This window comes from Furipterus horrens, unplaced genomic scaffold, assembly GCF_987537825.1.
Source record: "Furipterus horrens unplaced genomic scaffold, mFurHor1.1.pri manual_scaffold_5, whole genome shotgun sequence".
Lineage (NCBI taxonomy): Eukaryota > Metazoa > Chordata > Mammalia > Chiroptera > Furipteridae > Furipterus > Furipterus horrens.
Window position 1 is genome coordinate 69,694,111 of NW_028327175.1, and position 21,786 is coordinate 69,715,896.

At 30.6% G+C, this 21,786-nt stretch overlaps 1 protein-coding gene across 3 annotated transcripts in view; it reads left to right on the forward strand.

Moving 5' to 3' along the window:
- The window catches only part of PPIP5K2 (diphosphoinositol pentakisphosphate kinase 2), a 63,272-nt gene that overhangs the window by 6,084 nt on the left and 35,402 nt on the right, over positions 1-21,786 (forward strand). For 2 of the 3 annotated variants that reach the window (XM_090276540.1, XM_090276541.1), the window contains exons 1-16: positions 1,065-1,193; positions 4,712-4,907; positions 7,351-7,441; positions 8,651-8,736; positions 9,789-9,943; positions 11,161-11,262; positions 12,347-12,508; positions 13,899-14,020; positions 15,383-15,484; positions 16,592-16,678; positions 17,462-17,537; positions 17,637-17,746; positions 18,446-18,531; positions 20,195-20,320; positions 20,462-20,583; positions 20,853-21,035. In XM_090276540.1, coding sequence (XP_090132666.1) covers positions 1,080-1,193; positions 4,712-4,907; positions 7,351-7,441; positions 8,651-8,736; positions 9,789-9,943; positions 11,161-11,262; positions 12,347-12,508; positions 13,899-14,020; positions 15,383-15,484; positions 16,592-16,678; positions 17,462-17,537; positions 17,637-17,746; positions 18,446-18,531; positions 20,195-20,320; positions 20,462-20,583; positions 20,853-21,035 — 1,920 coding nt within the window. In that variant the 5' untranslated portion in view covers positions 1,065-1,079. Of the gene's footprint in view, positions 1-809; positions 1,194-4,711; positions 4,908-7,350; positions 7,442-8,650; positions 8,737-9,788; positions 9,944-11,160; positions 11,263-12,346; positions 12,509-13,898; positions 14,021-15,382; positions 15,485-16,591; positions 16,679-17,461; positions 17,538-17,636; positions 17,747-18,445; positions 18,532-20,194; positions 20,321-20,461; positions 20,584-20,852; positions 21,036-21,786 lie in introns of those variants that run through there. The other variant, XM_090276539.1, reaches the window with a different exon arrangement.

Here is a 21,786-nt window from a genome sequence, read left to right on the forward strand (position 1 = left end):
GCTATATGGGACTTTATAATACTTGTGACAACAATTCATTTTGGTTATGCAGTGTAATATTTCTCCAGTTACATTCCAAAATTCCCCACAGACAAGGTTTTCATTCTCTTTTGGGGTTGGCCTCAGCCTAACTACTCAGACTGTTATATTAAATTGCTGTGAGGATATTTCATTCAATTACCTTCAGTTTCTAGAACATATTCTCTACTAATGTTATTGAAACCAATTTCTACTTTACACAGATGTTTTTTGCAACCACAATTAAAGTTTTTCTTCCACAAGTCCCCTTAAGAAAGTGATTGCAGTTGCCCATTTTGTATATTACTATTTTAACATTGTTTCGTGCACTTGTATTCCTTTAATTGATTTCATTCCTCAACCTGGTGTCTTCCCTCCCAATAGCGCCCCAATAAAGCAATACACTGTTAAAAAAAATTGTTTTTATGTAATTTCACACAGATGTATAGTGGTCAGTGGTTTTTAAACCCCATTTACATGTTATCTGTTGTTTTCCATACAGATATTCCTGAACCGTGTGTAGAGGGATTCAGCTCTTAATATAATTTTGTTATAATCTAAATAATTTCCCCTAATTTGTTAGATAATTTTGGACTTGAGAACTTTAGTGTGTAGTTCTTTTTGTTATTTTGTATCAGTGTGTCAAGTTTCAAAGATGTATATTATTGAAGATCAGGGTCTTAATTTCTTAACTTTATGGGAGAAATATCTTTTCATGTTGAAGCTATATATTAAGTTCCTGGTACAAATTTTATAAGCATCATTTCAATTAATTTTTCATTGCATTTTAGGTAAAAGTATTGCTGAATCACCTCACTGAAGCAACAGCCTCACTATCCTTGTTTTTTAAACTGCATCAACAATGAAGCAATGATATCTGAGAACAAAAGAACATTTGCCAACTAACTGTCCTCACAATTCAAGTGACCGTGTAAGAAGAAACAAGCTGCAACAGACCTGTGTCAGCTGGTTAAAGAGAATGCATTCTTCTGATGCTCTTTATTTAGAAGCAATTTTAGTATAATACATTTAAATTATAACCTATATCAAATGAAATAAAAATGAGTGAAGCCCCCAGATTCTTTGTTGGGCCTGAAGATGCAGAAATCAACCCTGGTACTTATCGACATTTCTTCCACCATGCAGATGAAGATGAGGAGGAGGAGGATGAGTCTGTAAGTTTTGTTTGTTTTGTTTTGTTTTAAGTTTTTGTTTTTAGTGTGAGAAGACCAGTACACGACAGGCTTTTTGCTAATCAGTGTAAAGGGGAATTAATCTGTGGTCATAAAGACATTTTTTCACAAAGAAATTTGTTGGAAATATTTTAAACTGAAAAAGCATTTTGTTTCATGAGTGACACTGAATTTATGGTGCATCAAGAAATTCAGTTAGGGTCAGACTTCTAGATTGTTTAATGATGCCTATTAGAGTGTCTTTCAGTGATATGTCTTGTAAAACACTGGACTGGCTGGAAAAGGTGGCCATAATTCAAAAGGGTTTATTGTATGTGTAGAAGTACATAGCAAATACATCAAGCTAAAGTAGAAGGAAATAGTGTCAAAGGTACCAAAGTAGGACTGCTACTCAACCAGCTTTATTAAGTTTGTCATGTTGTCAACACAGGTGGTGGTTGACCAGAAGATATCCTTATTTATTAGAAGTATATAAATTGTATAGCTAAAAGGAGAGACTACGTTACATATCTACAGACTGTGTGTATGTTTAAGTGTGTATGACTTCTGTTCTCTTCCTGATCTGATCTATTAGAATGTATATCCATGTTGGATCTTTAGAAATGACACACATTTATTAAGTTCATTTTGCTATAGTTACATTAGTTCAATATTATTCTTACTTTTATTTATTTATTTACTTATTTAGTTTTCTTTTATTTTCTTGTTCAATTACAGTTGTCCCAATTTTCCCCCCATTGCTCTCCCTTTCTCCCCTCTCCCACTCCCACAGTCATTCCCCACCCTGTTGTTCATGTCCATGGGTCCTTTATACTTGTACCTTGGCTAGACCCTTTCCTTTCTTTCCCCTGTTATCCCTCTCCTCCCTCCCTTCTGGTTGCTATCAGTTCCTTATTTTCATGTCTATTTTCTTTATTTCCCTTTATAAGTAGAGATTGCTTTACTCAGCAAACTTGTACTATATTTGTATATCTTATATTTTTATTTGGAAATACAATTTTGTTTTAAAACAAAACTCGGTTATACTTGGTAAAAGTAGTAAAAACAAACCAAAAATAGCTATTAGATGATTCTAAAATAGTAGGCGTTTAGCAACCATTTTTACAGTGCAGTTACAAATGCAAGTCAGATTGTCACTCATTTAAAACCTATACTACCACTCACCTTGCTCTAGAACAAAATGATTCTTAAGCTTCTCTTACCAACCAAACCTTTTCTTTACTTAGTCTTATCTAAAAGTCCAGTAAGTAAAACATAATAACAGAGCTTCTTTGACTGACTTAGACTGGAAAGTACTATTGACTCAGCTTCTACTACACTTACCCTTTTTCTCTATGGAGTTCTGAACACATTGTGAACACCACTGATAGATCAAGTCCAGTCTTATTTATATATAAGGACTTTTTTCACTCACCTGTGTCTAGAACCATACTCTCTCACCCCTTCTACCTTTTATGCTTTAGCAATACCAAATTGTTATTTCCCACTTCCATATTTTATCGTGCTTTGCTGTTGTATGAACTTTATCTCTATGACATGCCCTTGTTTTGGGGTACCTTGTGAATTGTTTTTCATTCTTCAAAACCATGATTGGATTTCCTGTTGTTCACTCTTCCCCCTCTCCTTGCTCTTTTCTGCTTGAGACTTGAACACTTCTTCCTTAGTACTATTTCTGTACCTTGACATACATACTTTTACTTCATTGATCAAAATATACTATATTATTACTCTGTCCCCCATTAGACTCAGAGTACTTTGAGGAGATGTAGGTTTTTTATATCGAACTCTTCAGTGCATAATCTAGTTCTTGGAATATTGGTACTTCATGTGTAGTTATCACCTTTGAGGAGTTTGATATGGTTTATTTGACCAATAGATTGATAAAGCAGTTTATTCCAGATTATTCTTCTGTTTTTAAGATTTCAAAGAATTTCATTTAGACATTAAATTAACGAAATAACTTAGATTTGTTTTAAAAATTATTTTCATTCTTCTAAAGTTTTACCTAAATAGGAAAATTCTTTAATTTTTTTCTTCTCTCTATTTTTTTTTAAAGATTTTATGTATTTTTAGAGAGAGAAGAAGGGAGGGAGAAAGAGAGGGAGTAAAACCTCTATGTGCAAGAGAAACATTGATTGGTTGCCTCTTGCATGCCTCCAACTGGGGACCTGGCCCACAGTCCAGGCATGTGCCCCGACTGGGAATTGAACTGGTGACCTTTTGATTTGCAGGTGCTCAATCCACTGAGCCACACCAGCCAGGGCTGTTTTTTTGTTTTTGTTTTTGTTTTCTTAATATAGGTTTATTTGTACATTTTAAACTTGAATGTTTCAGTTCATCTTAGCCAATGATCAGATAAATTCATTAAATCTATAATAAGGAAACAAAACTTAACATATTCGTTTTTACATTTAAACTAAAGCAGTATGAAATATTGTTGTCTAAGAAATCTACTTTAGGAACATCGTAAGGAGCTATGTTAAGGCTTTTCATTAGGAAAGAATTGGAAAAGGGAACATCAAAGTGGATGATCAGAGGGAGGGAGAGAGCAGGTCCCAGGGAGGTTAGGATTTACAGTCAAATCCACAACCAATTTGAATTTTATATGATTAGAGCAATAAAGGAATATAATTCTAGACTAAAGAGGGATAACAGTTTTATTTTGATGTTATCCTATTTTATTTTAGATTTACAATAAGGAAAAGTCAGTAAAACTTTGTAGCTCTAGTATAATTTGATCCCAACTGGGTACAGCTTTATATATTTGATAAAAACTAAGCATCTGAATGCAAAGACTTGAAAAAATCTTGACTGATTTTATAAACCTGTGTGAGCTACTCATAGTTATTATTTCCATTTTCTGCTTTTTTGGTTTCAGGCTAAATTATGGCCTTTGAACTACAGCAGGGGTACCAGAGATAAACAGCACCATTAAATAGGAATATTAGACTATGAAGATTGGGGTGTCAAAGACCATCGACACCCCTGTTAGTAGTGTGACTTTCTCCAAAATTCCCCTCCAGGTTGTCGTTGATGATCAACTAATAGTCAAGCTCAATGTACAAAAATGGTTTAATACTGTATAGCTTTATAGGCAGAACAATATCTTATTTTAGTCAATATCATTTATTATCTCACTACCATTGGCCTTTGTACTTGGATTAGAGAGGTTTTGGCATTTATTTACCCCTTTCTGGTGTGAGGCAGGTAAATAAATACTAGGAGGGGCAATTAAAGGAGTATTAAAGTTTAAAATTTGAAAGAAAATAGTAACAATGTTCTGAAAGTGTTTTGTTAATAAAATTTTTAAAATTGTTGTAGAAAACTTATTTTGTTAAGTATGTATTATAATATAATTTTGAAAAATGACTTTTTTGGTTATTGTGTCACTTTTATTCATTCATCACATGCCTCAAGTACTTTTGAAAAAATTTTAAGATAGGTGTACTTTGGAGTTCATATTAACTCAACCTGTTTTTTTGTTTTCTTTTTTGTTTTAGCCACCAGAAAGGCAAATTGTGGTTGGAATATGTTCCATGGCAAAGAAATCCAAATCTAAACCCATGAAGGAAATTCTTGAACGGATCTCCTTATTTAAATATATTACAGTAGTAGTATTTGAAGAGGATGTTATTTTGAATGAACCAGTGGAAAACTGGCCTTTATGTGATTGTCTTATTTCTTTTCATTCTAAAGGTATTAAAAATGGGAAGGGAAACCCTTTCATTCTCTCTGATTATAAAACTAATACATACTAATTATAGAATATTAAGTAAGTTAAAAAAATAAAATTAAACATCCACTCACAGATAAGTGATATTAACATTTCGATATATTTTCAGCCTTTTTTCTGTATATATTTTTGGAAACATTTAATATTACATGTATTGTAATTTTATATTTAATTTTTTCACTAATTAGATCAAAAAGGTTCCTTTCTCCATATCATTCTTCAAAAACATCAATTTTTAATGGTGTTATAGTGTGTCATTGTGTGGAGGTACTATAGCTTATTTGTCCAAATATCCTAAGAGTTAGATGGTTTCCATTTTCACTATTAAAAATAAGGTTTTGCTGAACCCCTCAAATATATCTTTGGTTACAACTCTTAAGTGTTTTAGCATAAATTCTTGAATTATTGAGTATTTTAATCCCTTATGCTTTTGCCATGTAGGAAATGATCTTTCATTTCTCATATACATATTTATATTTTATTTCTTAAGAATTTAATATTTGGATTTAGACTTTACTGGCTGTCTTCTATAAATCAAACTGAAATATCAATTAAGCTTCAGTATTCATAGTAAAGTAGCACTTCATGGTAAGTCTACTAATGAAAATTGTTAGACATATATCTGAAAATTTATAATCTAAGACTCTGTAAATTAAGTGAATTTCTCACTAAGAATTATTATAAATGTGTTTATATTATATGGTTCTTATTACCAAAATGAGTAGTCTCCAGCTGTGTTCAAGTTTCACTTTAGTGAGGTGTTCAAGAAGCATCTCCTTCAGCAAGCAGGGTTGAGACCTTTTGTGTTCCCACAGACTATATTGATTTTTATTATTTCATAAGAAGCCAAGGCCCTGGTCTTTACCGACTGAAGTTCATCAGTTCAGAGAATCTTAAAATTTGCTTATCAGTGAGGGGAAGGTGTTCTTTCCATACTACCACAGGGTTCTTTCTACAAAACCCATTTGCCTATTAAAACTAGGTACTGTCTAAGGTCGTATCTCACGCTGTCTTTTGATACCGAGAAAGTTCCTTTTTAACAACCAAAAGCAAGGACCTGACTGTTCCTGAATTCTGTTAGGAGGCTTCAAATCATGGACACTGAGACATCGTTACAAGTGAAGAATTCTTGAGAGTCTTCATAAAACTTGAAAGATTTGTCATTTGTGGTCGAGTGATTCTTGGAATAGAGTATTTCTAGTTAAATTCTTAAAACTTAGAAATTTTGGAATGGGTCTTCTTTAATTAGCTGTAGATTTTTGTTTCATTTTAACTTCAGTATGCTTTAATACTTGCTTCTTCTAACTATTCTGGCAGTGCTACAAAATACAGGTCTTCACAGGTATACTGTCGTATACTATAGTTAAATGCTAAAGTTATGCATGCTTGCTGATTTTTACATGTTTCCTTTGATAATATATTCATTAAAATACTATCATTTAAGGGATAATAACAGTCAACATTTATTGAGCATTTGCTGTACCAGGTATTGTGTTAAGTGTTTTATATACACTTTTATGTAATTCCTCAAAGACCCTACTAGGTATGACTGGTATAATACCCATTTATAGCCAGCAATCAGAGGTTTAGAGGTGTTAAATAAATTTGCCTAAGATCACATAACTAATGAAAGATGGAGCCAGGATTTGAACCCTGGTTTATGCCCTTACCTCTAGTTTTACTGCCTCTCTTAATAATGTGAATTAATGGATAAAATGGTAGACTTCTGTCAATACAGAGAGTGATATATAATCATTAAATTGTTTTAGATTTTTTAGACTATATTAGCCATCTGATTTATTTTCATTATAATTAGTAATTTTAGCAAAGTCTAGAAATTTTAGGTAGTTAATATCTGATATTTTAACATTGACCTAGTAGCAGCAAGCATTATTCTGCTCATGTATTTTATACTTTGAGCATATATCTGTTGTATATGAATTTGAACTATCAGCTAATTTATATATATATATATATATATATATAAGCACCAAAATATTTTAAGTGAGAAGGGGAGTTGTGTATATATATTTTTAAATCACCAGGTGATTGTGATACACTTATTTATGTAGAGATTTCTGTTTGTTTATGAGGCGGTATTACCTTTTGACAGGTGATTGAATATTCAAGCAGTGACTAATATGTCAGTGCTCTAAATTTGGTTATATAATCACTGGTTTACTGTGCCTTACCAGTCAAGGTCAGTAGGAAAAAATAAGGTTTATTTAACAGTACACATTAAATCAAGTTTTATTTGTTAAATTATTCTATGCCTTTATAGAAAACAGTTATATGCATAATGAAATTCAACTTTCATGGAAGGTGGTTTGAATTCTAGTTGATAAAGTTATAGATGTCAACTTATCTTGAGATTGTTCATAATATGTTAATGATATGTGTTCTTAGGATTTCCACTGGATAAAGCAGTTGCCTATGCAAAACTCAGGAATCCATTTGTAATCAATGACTTGAATATGCAGTATCTCATACAAGATAGGTGAGTGAGTGGTGAAGTTGTTTGAATTAAGGGAAGGAAAATTAACTTTGATTTAGTTTCAACTATAAGTAGACATGGTATCAGGTGTTTTCTTACACATTAATTTGTGGTATCCTTGAATTATTTCTTAGAAGTGGGTATTTACACCCAATTTTACAGATGAAGAAACTTGAGAACTAGAGATACCAGTTAATTTGCCCATAGTCACAAGTAGTTCTACAAGTAGTGGGACAAGGACTTACACAAGAGTTGTTTAATTTCCAAATCCTACTAAACTGTTGAAAATGATAAAAGAATTTATCATGTGACTGATGAGGAAATTAGGCCTTAATTCATTAAAATTAGGTAATTTTTAATGGTAAAGTAACTGTTTTGAAAACATATCTTAGCATTCATTTAATAGGCCAAAAGCATGGATTTCTAAGAGAAATGGTAAGATATAAATGTTTTTATGTATTTCCTTTACTTGATGTTTCACTCTGATGGCTATCCTTTAATTTCACTAGCATTCTATTTTTTATGTTAGCATTACAATATGAGATTATATATATGAAAATACTTTATAAAGTATATGGCCATATAGTTTTTTTGTTTTTCTATTTTTTGTTTTTAACTGTTCTTGTATATAGTAAGATTATTAATACCTAAAATTTTTTAACATTTTTAGATTTCCATAGTAATGCATGTTTATACATTATAAATATAAGTATATATACATATGCAAATGCATATTCATTTTAAGAAGTTGGGAAATAAAAGCATAAAGAAAGACATTTAACCTTGCCACTAGATCTGCCATATTAGCTCATATAGAAAGCAATACATAGATGCATTCACATTTTATAAAATTAAAGTTACTATTCTTTTATTCTGTCAACATTTTCTCATGTCATAAATTGATATAGAGCCTTAATGGTTAGGTAATATTCTGTCATTGCAATATAGCAACTTTAACCATTTCTTTATATACATTTACGTCCTCAATTTTAAAAATTAGTATTTTAGTATGTCATGTAATATATTATGCATACATTTTTGTTCTAATGCTGAATATTTGTGATATATTTTTTTAATATTTAAATGATTTGTTTATATAAATACATTCCTTTTTTTAGTGCTGAAACAATAATAAAACTTATGACCAGTACAGTGATATACTTGTGAAGCAGCTATAAAACAATAAAGATGTTTGTTTTTCTTTTTCTTTAGGAGGGAAGTATATAGTATTCTTCAAGCTGAAGGTATCTTACTTCCTCGTTATGCAATTTTGAACCGTGACCCAAATAATCCCAAAGGTAAGAGTAAGAGATTTTAAGCAAGCTGTTTTCTGTCCTTCAACATACTTTTGAGCCATTTCCCTTCTATATTAAGTGGAAGGAATAGAAAGAACTCACAGTATTGTATTCAGGTATTTTTTTAATGATCCAAATAAATAAACATTGTATTCAGTTAAAAATGACACTGCGAGCTAAAAGGCTAACTAATAACTTACGAGTTATAGATCTTATTTTTCTTTGGTTTATATATGACATATCTCAGAATCATAAAGAATTTTTAAATTATATGCTTTAATTTGTATTGATTAGGGGTAAACAAGTGATTCCTCTATGACTATTGAATTATATAAAAGCTTCATGCTACAGGGCACAATTAAAGTTCTGATGACTAGGAATTTTGAAATATTGCTATTTATTAATATTTTAAAGTGCCCTTTGGTTCATTTTCCTGATTACCTAAAACAGCATATAAGCTATATATAACTTTGTCTAAAAAAGGCAAGATAAGTGTTTGTCTGTATTAAGATTTAATATTCTGGTATTGGGGGAATTTTGATAACTTTATTGTACCTTAAAGTAACTTTTATTAATACATAGGTATAGCATTTATTATCTATAACAGGGAACTTTCTTGTTTGTCTAGAGGTAAAAAATTTACTTTCGGATTGCATTGCTTACTCTGAATATCAGTTACTTTTCTAAATTAAATAATTTCATGATTTGTGGTATCTGTGATATGAGTGATCCCATGTTTTTCAGGAAATCATAGCATTCTGGAGTTATTATTCAGTCTTTTTTGTAAGCATTATTTCATATCTAACTTTGATTTCTATGGGGTGATAGAGTGAAATGGCAGGCCCATAAGATTTTGAAGAACAACTATAGTTCTCAATGCCAAATGTTGGTACATGTGATTTTAATTTAATTAAAAACAAATCATTACTTTATCCAAGGTTACTTCTGGTAATCTCTATTTGAGTAAAAAGAAAAAAAAAAAGTTCTCAGTAATGATAATATACCTAGATAATATACAATATGTAATTTTTCTTGCTATTATGTTTCATTTATAGAATGCAGTCTAATTGAAGGGGAAGATCATGTAGAAGTAAATGGGGAAGTTTTCCAAAAGCCATTTGTAGAAAAGCCAGTTAGTGCAGAAGATCACAATGTTTACATTTATTATCCAACATCTGCTGGTGGTGGAAGTCAAAGACTTTTTCGAAAGGTAAACCTTTGTTGTCCTAGTGAGTGCTACTCTTCATACATTGTTGAATACATTTTACAAGTGTTTATAAAACTATGATTAAGAATGTGTCATTTTGATATAAATTATTAAAACTGTTATCATATTTTGTTAGAAAAGCAAGACATCATTTTAGTTACTTAATGTTTATGCAGAATTTCTACCTACAGAATACTAGAAGTTACTTGATTTTCCTTCCACCTTACTTTACATATCTTTCATATTAAAAAGTTCAGGTAAAGATCAGCAGTTTTTTATAAAAATGGCCTCCAAAGTGGGTATTTCATAGAAAAAGTAATACCAATAACTTTTTTTATGTACATTCGAGTATGCTCAAAATTGTACTCCTAATAAAATAAATGCAAATCAGATATAAAAGATAATGACACTGAATTACTTTTTGTATTGGCAAAGATCAAAAAGGTTGAGGTAGTTAGAAAACAAACTGTGTAGTTGACAGGAATGCAAATTAGAGTAGCTTCTTAGCAACATAATTTAGTAATACAGTATGTCAGTATGAAAAATTGACATATACTCTTAAATAGTCATGGAAATGCAAAGTAGGAACACAATGAAATATTGTTTTATATCCACTAGAGTGGCAAATATTAGAAAATCTGACAATACCAAATATAGATAAGGATGTTGAGCAGTGGGAACTCCCATGCATTGCTGGAGAAACTAAATTTTTAACAGTTTATAAACAATTTTGCCATTATCTTTTAAGTTGAATAAGGGCCTATTCTACCACCTAGCAATTCCATTTCTAGTAAATACTTTAGAAACACTCTAGTATACATGTGCCACAGGGACACTTTTAAGAATGTTCTGAGCAATATTGTTCTACTAGCTAAAGCTTTGAAAACAGCCCAAATATTCATTGATAGGAGAGTGAATGGAATTATGGTGTATTTATATAGTGGAAAATTCTATAGTGGTAAAAATGAACGAAAGTTATGTGCAGCATGGTTGAATCTTAGAAACATTATTCTTAATGTTCATGTTATTTTTAATGCAATTTAACTTCCATGTAAGTTGAAATTACAGCAGAAAATATAGTGCAGCTATATTTTCATATAACATAGTGTTGTGAAATATTTGTGGATTAAAAATTATTTTGTCTAAGCTGCTAAAGGATTGTATTATGGAAATGAAGGGAATAATTTAGTTTTATGTTGATGGGCATCTTTTGTTTTCAGATTGGCAGTAGAAGTAGTGTTTATTCCCCAGAAAGCAATGTACGAAAAACAGGCTCATATATATATGAAGAGTTTATGCCTACAGATGGTACTGATGTTAAGGTAGGATTGATTAAAGTATATTTTAATTTTGTGTTTAGAGTTCACCAATGGTATCGGAAAATAGATTACCCTTTTTTTTTAGCTATGTCTGACCTCTTTTCTGTCTCTATTTCTTCTTGATTAGGGATTCTTCCGTTTTGTACTAAAAAATGACTTTGGCAGTCTGAAGCCTATAACCCTTTTAAAAATATTGTTTTTAGAATAATGTTCTTAAATGATTAAAATAAAACATACAGGATTAAAAAAGAGACAAATTTTATTGAAACAGTTATCAAAATATTTAAAAACCAACTTTTGATACAATAATATATGTGCTTTTTTAAAAGGACACTAAAAATATGTGGGTAAGGGTATAACAGCCATAACAGTTTCCAGGCACCAAGTAGCATAAATGTTTTGAGATATGCAGCAGCTATAATGGGTTATAAATATTCTGTTGGTGACAAATAAGGTCTTAATTGATTTACCTTTTGCCAGTCTGTTTAACCAGAGTATTCCTTCTTAAATCTGATCATGAACCTCTCCTTAAAAATTTTCTTGTGGATCCTCATTGACCATCAGATAATAACCAGATTCATGAAGATGGCATACAAGATATTTATTTCACAGTCTTCCCTCTGTCTGTCCTAGGGACCTTATTACTTATGGTATAAACCGTTCCAAGTAACTTACTCTTACCTGAATACCTTGTGCTGTTTTTGTGCTGCTGCCTTCTCTCTGTGTTTATCACCTTTACCTAGAGTACCTTTTCCTCTTGTCTGCCTTGAACTTTATGCTGTCCTCACCACCCCCTTTTTAAAAATTTTTATAACGTTTTCATAGTTACTTATTCCTCTTCCTTTGTTAAACTAAAACAATTTGAGGGGCGTCATATCATATACATCATCATATTGAACTTTACCAGTTTTGCTGTATAATTAATTATTTATAACCTCGACCAAAGTATTAAACATTTTGGTATCTAAATCAAAACATGTGTGAAAACATAGTCTGGAGACTGAAGTATTTTAAATTTTTTTTTCTTTGAGTTTGTTGGCTGCTGTTATATATTTTAATAAAATATATACTTTAACATTTATGAAAGGTTTATACAGTGGGTCCAGATTATGCCCATGCTGAAGCTCGAAAATCTCCAGCACTTGATGGCAAAGTGGAACGAGATAGTGAAGGAAAAGAAGTAAGATACCCTGTTATTCTCAATGCACGAGAGAAATTAATTGCTTGGAAAGTCTGTCTTGCATTTAAGGTAAGATGTTATACAGCCCATACAGACCCTTGCTAAAGGAATTCTGATTTTCTTTGTTGAGTAAAATAATTGTTATTTGGGCTTGTAATTGGAGAAGTAAGCTTAGAAAATAAAAATGATACCTGAACAGTTTATGTATTCTTCAAGGGATTCTTGCAGTGTCAATAATACAAATATATAATAAATGAAGGCCTTTGTTTTCCTGTGTTCTCTCTGTATTATATAAAAGGGAACTTTGTCAATTTATTCAGAAATTTAAATTATAGAGGAAAACTTAACTAACAGAGTTAAATAGTATCTAGGGGTATTGTTTAACGTATTAAAAACAATTGGTTGCAAGTATTTACTAATGGAATTGATCATTTATTTTTATTTTTATGTTTTTTAGTAACAAAGTCTTCAGTATTCTAGCCTTGACAACCAATCTTTGGCCTATTATTTATAATAAAATAAATCATGAAAGCAATATGTGTATACTTCTTAAAGAAAACTTCTGACATTGACTAATTCCTCCAACCTATATTTTTAGACTTTTACTACTGTAAAGATTTAAATAGAAGTTGTGCAACTTGTGTCTAATAAAAGATAACCTTTACCTCTTTGAAGTTTTGCCTTGAAAATGTCACTTAAAGACGAGTATATATTATTGGTTAGTAAATAATAAGTAAATTCTTTATGCCTTAATAATTTGAAGTCTCATTTATGGACAGACTAATTAGTCTGTAAATATGTTTTACTAACTTCATATAAGTCTTCTTAACTTGTTAATTCCAAGATTCCAAAAGCTGTATTAATATGTGATGATTTGAATATAAAATAGAAGATAAGAAAATTCCTAGGGCTTGAACAGGAAATTCAAACCTTTCAAACTATTTTATTCTCCCACATAAATTTATTTGGGGTGCTCACAAGTTTCTGCTTGTTGGGGTTTAAAAGATTCATAGGGATAATTGGATATTTCCTCTGGGATGTGTCTTCAAAATTGTTTTTCCTTTATGGTTTCTTTTTTTTTTTTTGGAGGTGGGGATTAAAGTGATATAATTTCTGCTAGTGCAAAATTTATCAAAGCTTTAAATGTTTTTACTTTTTAAAATTAAATTGAAGAACTGGGCGAAATATGTCATCTTTGGGGCCTCCCTTGTCCTTTAAACATTATTGTTCCACATCTTCTTCATGGTAATGATTATATGGCATGAGTTATACGTGTATATTTTCAGAGTACTCAAGTTACAAATACGTAATTTATTTCATATTTTTTACTTATGAAGTAAACTAGTGAACAATAATGCACTTTTAGGCATTTATAAAATTTGTTATGTTCTAATAAGACTGGAAAATAATGAATCTTAATTCAAATGGACCTTTAAAGTTTATACTTTATTTTAACTAGCAAACAGTTTGTGGCTTTGATTTATTACGGGCCAATGGGCAGTCCTATGTCTGTGATGTCAATGGCTTCAGTTTTGTGAAAAATTCCATGAAGTATTACGATGATTGTGCAAAAATACTTGGGTAAGAATATTTTCTTTATATATTCTTTCTTTACCTTTGTTATAGCTAATGAATACTAGTTATTCAGAAATGAAATAATTGTAGCCCTGGCTGGTGTGGCTCAGTGGATTGAGTGCTGGTCTGTGATCAAGGGTTGCTGGTTCGATTCCCAGTCAGGACACATGCCCTGGGCTACAGGCCAGGTCCCCAGTTGGGGGCGTGTAAGGGGCAACCACACATTGTTGTTTCTCCCCCTCTCTTTCTCTCTCCTTCCCCCTCTCTCTAAAAATAAATAAATAAAATCTTTTTAAAAAGCAATAATTGTAAACATCATATGATCAGGGTTTTGTTAGTACCCTACAGTAAAAATCATTGTTCATAAAATGATGTCTCCAGAAACCATGCAAAATCATGAATTATACTTTGTATTATCCAAGATAGATTAATTTATTATCAAAATAGGTAATAGCTTAAAGTATTTTAACTTTATAGATTTAGAAATGCTATAGTTTCATTGTTTTTATATGTCACAGAATTAACATTCATGGAATAACCAAAATGAAACAAGTAATTAGAATTCAGGATTCTCTTGAATGATGATGCTTTCTAAAAGCATGTTACTTAAAGACCTTTCTCATGAAATTATCAGGTGAATGTAAAAATTTTGTTGATGGAAATGCCTTTTTATATTCTTTGACCTGTTTTTTAAAACTTGATTTAGAAGACCGGCAAGGCAAGACTATTTTTAAACCACTTCAAAGTACATATAACAAACCCATAGAAACTTAATCTTTAAAATGTATTTTAATAATTAGAGTCGGCTTTTATTGTTTATTTCAAAGAGTTGTGAACTTTAGGGGAACTTACTGTATTTTAGCATGAATAAATGTTAAACAAAATCAAAAAAAATTTTATAATTAAATCCATTTCCATTGTTAGCCCTATTAGTAAATAAAATATGTTAGAAATTTGTTAAAAATGGGTATTGGTATGTATAATAGCTTATAGGTGGTCAATAAGTTGGTAAGAAATGATTAGTGGTCACATAGAAGAGAGAATCTTGGATTTCAGAACCTTTGTAAAGTGGATTGATGCAAATAATTATTTGAATCCACTGTAACTTAATTTTTAAAATTAAAGTATGCAAGTAAATACTTCCAAATTTATGGCATCCCATTTGTGTATTCTGATACATCAGTTTAGAACTGCTGATCTAATTTTTCTTGATCAGGATTGATTCTTTGGGTTACTTTTTATGTGCTTTTATCACATAATCTCCAGATGGTTTGACTTTAACTCCTATAATTCTATATTATTTGACATTAAGTACCCAGTTTTGTCTTAAAATGAACTACTTTTTAATTTTCTTTCTTTTTCTCAAAGCAATATTGTGATGAGAGAGCTTGCTCCACAATTTCATATCCCCTGGTCAATACCCTTAGAAGCTGAAGATATCCCCATTGTACCAACTACATCGGGAACTATGTGAGTTTAAATATTTTCACTTAGAAACTCCTTGAGTTTTCTTCATTAGTCTGTGCTATTGCAATAAAGATTAAATTTCTGAATGATTATTAGATGCTTTAGTGAATATGTTTCCATACTATTTACTTTGCAGATGGAGCAATATATTATATGCTTTTACAGGGGTTCTTCTAGACTAAAAATCTTTTATATTGTTACAAGTGAAATCCTGAAAATGTTTAGATAATTATAAAACTGTTGAATTAAACCACAAAAATAAAGGAGGTGACAACAGGTGTATTACTTAAAGCTTTATAGTCAGTGGTTGTACAACTTTGGCATTCTTATCATGTAAAGAAAAAATTTATAGTCATATTTTGAGGTAAATTTAATTGAACCAATATTACCTTAGTGTTTCATAACCTTCTAGTGAAAGATACTGCTTGAAACTCACTTGTTACTCGGGTGAGTTGATGATATTCTTCACATTCACTACTTAGAGACTTATATTAGCATATCAAATATTCTAAGAAGTCCTGGGGGGAGGGTGCAAAAATACTTAATTTTGTTTTTAAACCCATATTTCTAAACTTATTTAACACAGAATATTTTCAGTTAATTTCTAAAGTCCTGCAGAATTGTGTTCTGTAGCTCACAGTTAGGCAAACACTAAATTAATACCTTAGCATTCTTCCTATGATAGTTTTACCTTCCAGTAATTTGATTCAGAAACACTTATTCTTACATGGGCAAAGTAAATATAGTAAAGCTTTATTTTGTTTTAATTTAATAAATTTCAATCTATAATAACTAATAATAACTAATAACTAATGCTTTAGAGCAGGTGTTTAATGAAGTTATAGGATTGCAGTTTACCATCTCTAGAGAACAAGCAGATATTTCAGTTTAGTACTGTATTAGTAGTTAGTATTCTCCACCTCCAGCTTCTTAACCTTTTTAGGGTTTGATTTGATAAAAAATTAGTTGTTACAAGTACTGTTCTTCATAGGGAATATCTTCAAATGGTGAAAGATGGCTCTAAATAAATAATTAGATGTTGTGTTATTCTAAATTATACAATATAAATCTTTGTTAGAAAATTCAAAATTTTTTTTGTTTTAATTTTAGGATGGAACTTAGATGTGTCATAGCTGTCATACGTCATGGGGATCGAACACCAAAACAAAAAATGAAGATGGAAGTGAGGCATCAAAAGTATGTTTTAAAGGGAATAATTTAACACTCAGAAGATAATTTAATATTTTCTGAAGGATGATTCACTATTTTCATTAATACATCACATAGAAAAACTGTTTGCCACCATTTCTTGGCCATTAATATTTAAACCACTGGGTGCAAACCAAATCCTTTGTAAATATTGTATTCATCAGCATCTGAAAATTATTTTGGCAGTATCCACGAATGGCCATCAGTCTGACCTGGCTTTCATTTATTGTTGTAAAGATGTTCTAATTAATCTTGGTTAATTATTATCTTATATTGCTCTTTGACAGTCATTAATCTTCCAACCTTCTAGAAGAATATTAGTAAAATAAAAATTTGTTTTTTTTTCTGTTCAGTATTTGACATGGAAATAATAAAATTTGAAAACCTGAGCCATTAAATTTGTGTTGAAACATATTTTAAAATATATATGTGTGTGTAGTAACTTCAGAGAATATATGATATTTTGTATTATAATCATATATTGTTTCCATCATGAGAAAACTCTTAAAAATCTAGTGATTATTAGTTTAATGTGATTTAGGAAAAGACAAAGATTTATCAAAGTAAAGAAGCAACATGATATAGTGAAGAAGGACAAGAAGTCGCACAGTACAGTATTTAAAATCCAAAGACCCCGAGTCCCGTGTCTACAATTTTTTATCGTTATAGTTCTATATCTGTTATTTATTGTAGTTGATTTAAGTATGTAGTGGTAATATTAATTATTGCAAATAACTAATAGTGCTCTGTCTTTTTGTTGTTTTTTATAAGATTTTTTGATCTTTTTGAAAAGTGTGATGGATATAAATCTGGGAAATTAAAACTCAAAAAGCCAAAACAATTACAGGCAAGTGCATTTGATTTTTTGTTGTTGTTGTTGTTGAGTTTTAAATTGTTAATGGCAAAGATACATTAAAATTTAATTCTTCCTTAATTTATTTTCTAGGAAGTGTTGGATATTGCACGGCAACTTCTTATAGAGCTGGGGCAAAATAATGATTCTGACATTGAAGAAAACAAGTCAAAACTTGAACAACTTAAGACCGTGTTAGAGATGTGAGTATCTTTTTGAAACCCTTAACTTTGATAACAACTTGTAATGCTTTTAAAAAAGATCACAGTTTGATCTTTTTGCTTTTTATTGCTGTAGCTATGAAGACATTAATAAAAGTCTAATGAGATTTTTATTTTCACCAGTGAGAAAACACATGTTGTATTGAAGGTTATTGTAATAACTTTACTCTTAATTTTAATGAGAAGATGAAAAGAGGACATCAAATTTGGATCTTCTCTGAAGTACTGCTTAAGATGAAGTCCACACTGCTAATTTGACCACAGACTCAATGCTGTTTTAAAAAATAATAATTTTAACTATGTTTTCATGAGGTCAAGTAGATACCACCTGTATTCCTATTATAAGCCTTACACTTTTGACCACTTATAATCTTATTTTCTTTATCTTTTTAAGACACATAGTTTGTATTTTTACGTATTTCTATACTTTGTTATCTTTCCAAAGTTGTCTAAATTTTGTAGAGAAACTTTTTTGTATTTTCATTTTTAAGATGTTAGAATGACTACCTATGCTACAGATTTTTTACTAGGATATTTTGAATTCAACAAGGTTATTACAAAAAGAAGGAAGCATTAATATGGTTTAGTTTTTTTCTCTAGATGGGTTTTAGTTTTTCTCTAGGAAGTCATATTGAACACTTACTGAATATTGTTCATTCTGTTTGCCATTTTATTTTACAGGTATGGCCATTTTTCTGGAATAAATCGTAAGGTGCAATTAACCTATCTCCCTCATGGTTGTCCTAAAACATCTAGTGAAGAGGAAGGTATGTCATTATTAATACCTATTGTGTTTTAATTTTATGTAGGGACTTCCTACTCATTGTTGATTAATTACATTCGGACCGTTTCTGTCTTAATAGTTTGGGAACTAGCATGCTATTTAGTGGAGTTCAGTTAACTGCTTTCTATCTAAAGCATAGATTTTGTTCTTTAGGGTAGATTTTATTATTTTGAAAAGTGCATAGGACTTCCCTATTACTCAGGGGTTGTTTGAGAAAGCTTATTTATAACTAAGTGTTACTTAATGAGCCTCTTTTGATAGAAGAGGTCAAAGTATACAGGATGAAAGCTCTAGAAGTATGAAAAGACTCTGAAAAAATATACCATCAACATGTTCTAGAATATTTTCCTCAACCCAATAAATCAGGATAAGCATTTAAATAAAAATCTCTTAAGTGCAGTCAGCACAGAAGTAATTTGTTGATATACATATATAAGAAACTTCAAAAAAATGCTTATATGCTTTGACCTTAATTCTGCTTATTCAAATCCATCCCAAGGGAGTAATCAGATATTCAGGGTAAGATTGATCTATTGGGATATTCAAAATGGCATTATTGATACTAGCAGAAGTTGAAATAATGATTATCTTACATGGAAACTGAAGTTTGTGTTGATCATTTTATGTCTGTTTTAAATTTTGATGCTCTGTTATCATACTTAGTAACTAATAACAATAAGCTTAATTTCCTGTACCTTAATATTTATGATGAAAACATTCCATAAGCAACTAAATAAAAAAGTCATAAATTAATACTGTTCTTTCTAAAGCACTATGTAACTGTTAACTAGCCCCAGGGTGAGGGGCAGGGTTTGATGTTATATCACTTCTGATGAACAGTCATGAAGTTGTTTAGCACTTATATTGCTTATTTTTAAATTAACCTTTTTTTCTGTAAAATAACACAGGTATTATGCATGATAAAGGACAAGTCAAAATTAAGTATAGAAACTCACTTCCTTATGGTATCTCCTCTAATGTCTAAGAAAATACTTGGTCTGGGAAGTAGAGATTCTACAATGCCAAATTTTATTTTATTTGTTTTTAAATTACAGCTGATATACAATATTATATTAGTTTTAGACGTACAACATAGTTATTAAACTTTCATAGGTCAGAATTTTAAAAGCTTCTCTTGGCTACATTTTTTTGTATATCTCACCCATAAATTTAAATTATTATGAATATTAGGTGCTCACATCTTTCTAAAAGTTATCACTGAGGCCTAATCATAAAAAAGGAATATATCTTCTTCAGCTCTTGATATAAAGACAGGATCTGGACCCTGTCATAAAGGAACTCAATCTAGCAAATGTAACCCAACTAAATACTTCGAACAAGTACCATTGCTGTCATACCACCAGTGAAGGAAGAAGCAATACTTCCTTTCAGAAAACTGGGAAAGAGTTTTATACCTAAAGTATGGAGGACATATTGAAATTTTAGGAAGATTTTAACTGGCGAAACAATTGGTATTTCTGACAGTAGCAATAGCCTGCAAAGAGAGGTACATTTAAGAAACAAAATAATACAGAAGGGCCATATTCCACTGCAGAAAAGAGCACAAAGAAAAAATTAATCTTGAAATATGTTTGTTTAAAAGAAACAAATTTGACATTTGCTTTATCCATTTACATGTATCTTAGACAGCCGAAGAGAAGAACCATCCTTACTTTTGGTTCTAAAATGGGGAGGAGAACTAACCCCTGCAGGCAGGGTCCAGGCTGAAGAACTTGGAAGAGCTTTCAGGTGTATGTATCCTGGAGGTCAAGGTAAATCGTGGAGTTTCTCTAATTTGATTAAATTTATACATTGTATTTTCAAATCTTCATTTACTTTGAGATTTATTAAATATCTGTAGAAATACAGTGAAATGAAAATATAGCTTAAGTGATTTGAGGATTTGTTTTCAGGAGATTATGCAGGATTTCCTGGTTGTGGTTTACTTAGATTACATAGTACCTACCGACATGACCTCAAAATATATGCGTCTGACGAAGGACGAGTGCAGATGACTGCAGCTGCTTTTGCAAAGGTATCAACCAATGCTTTTAGAATTATTAGAATTTTCATCTCATATTACAATTTAAAATATTTTTACTTAGGCAATATTTTAAATTTCCAAATTTGAAATTTCCAACTAAAGCCCTGACATGGCAGTGAGAAACTGTATTATTAATAAAGTTTATTTATTGTAAATAGTTTATACCTTATAAAATTAAGCATATAACAAAATAATTATGGTACTTTCTATTATTTCACATACTGATTTTTAAATATGTTGGTTTTACTCAATATGTTTAGGGGCTCTTGGCACTAGAAGGAGAGCTTACCCCCATTCTCGTACAGATGGTAAAAAGTGCAAATATGAATGGTCTTCTGGATAGTGATAGTGACTCTTTGAGCAGTTGTCAGCAACGTGTGAAAGCAAGACTTCATGAAATACTGCAGAAAGATAGAGATTTTACTGCTGAAGATTATGAGAAGGTGGGTATTATGAACTCTTACATGCGAAATATTATACACACAAAGAAAAGTACAAAAGCATAAGCTTAGCCTTTATTGTGTTATAAAGCAAATGCTCACATAATTATCACCATACAGTATAGAAATAGAACATTGGGTACCCCTGTCCCCATGCAACCTCTTCTCTTAGAAATAACTGCTGTCCTGTCTTTATGTTGCTCTCTTTTATATTCTTATCACATCCAGAATACTTTCATTTATAATAATATTGTTTATTCTGTGTACTTTAAACCCCACAGTATGTCATTATTATTCTTTCATACAAGCAGTATTTATTTAGATTTACCTATAAATTTATATAATTACCTTTTACTCTTTCTGAATTTTAGAGTTTCAGAGTTCTTCCATTTAAAGAACAATATAGAAATTCTGTTAGTATCAGTCTACTGGTGGTGAATTATTTTTTGTTTGTCGAAGATATTTTTATTTCAACTTTACTGTTAGGATTTTTTTTTTTTTTTACTGAGTATAAAATTCTAGAATGGCAATTTCTTTCATTTTGTCAGGATGTTACTTTACTCTCTTCCAGCTTTCAGTGTTTACCTTGAGAAGTTAGCTGTTGATCTTACTGCATCATTGATCATTTCCTTTTTCTTTATTTGCTTTTTTATATATAATAATTGTCATTTTTCAATAATATGCAGTTCTTTGGATGATATTCAATATTCTCTTTTACCCTCTTGAACATAGAAAGTCTCTTTTTTTAGTTTTT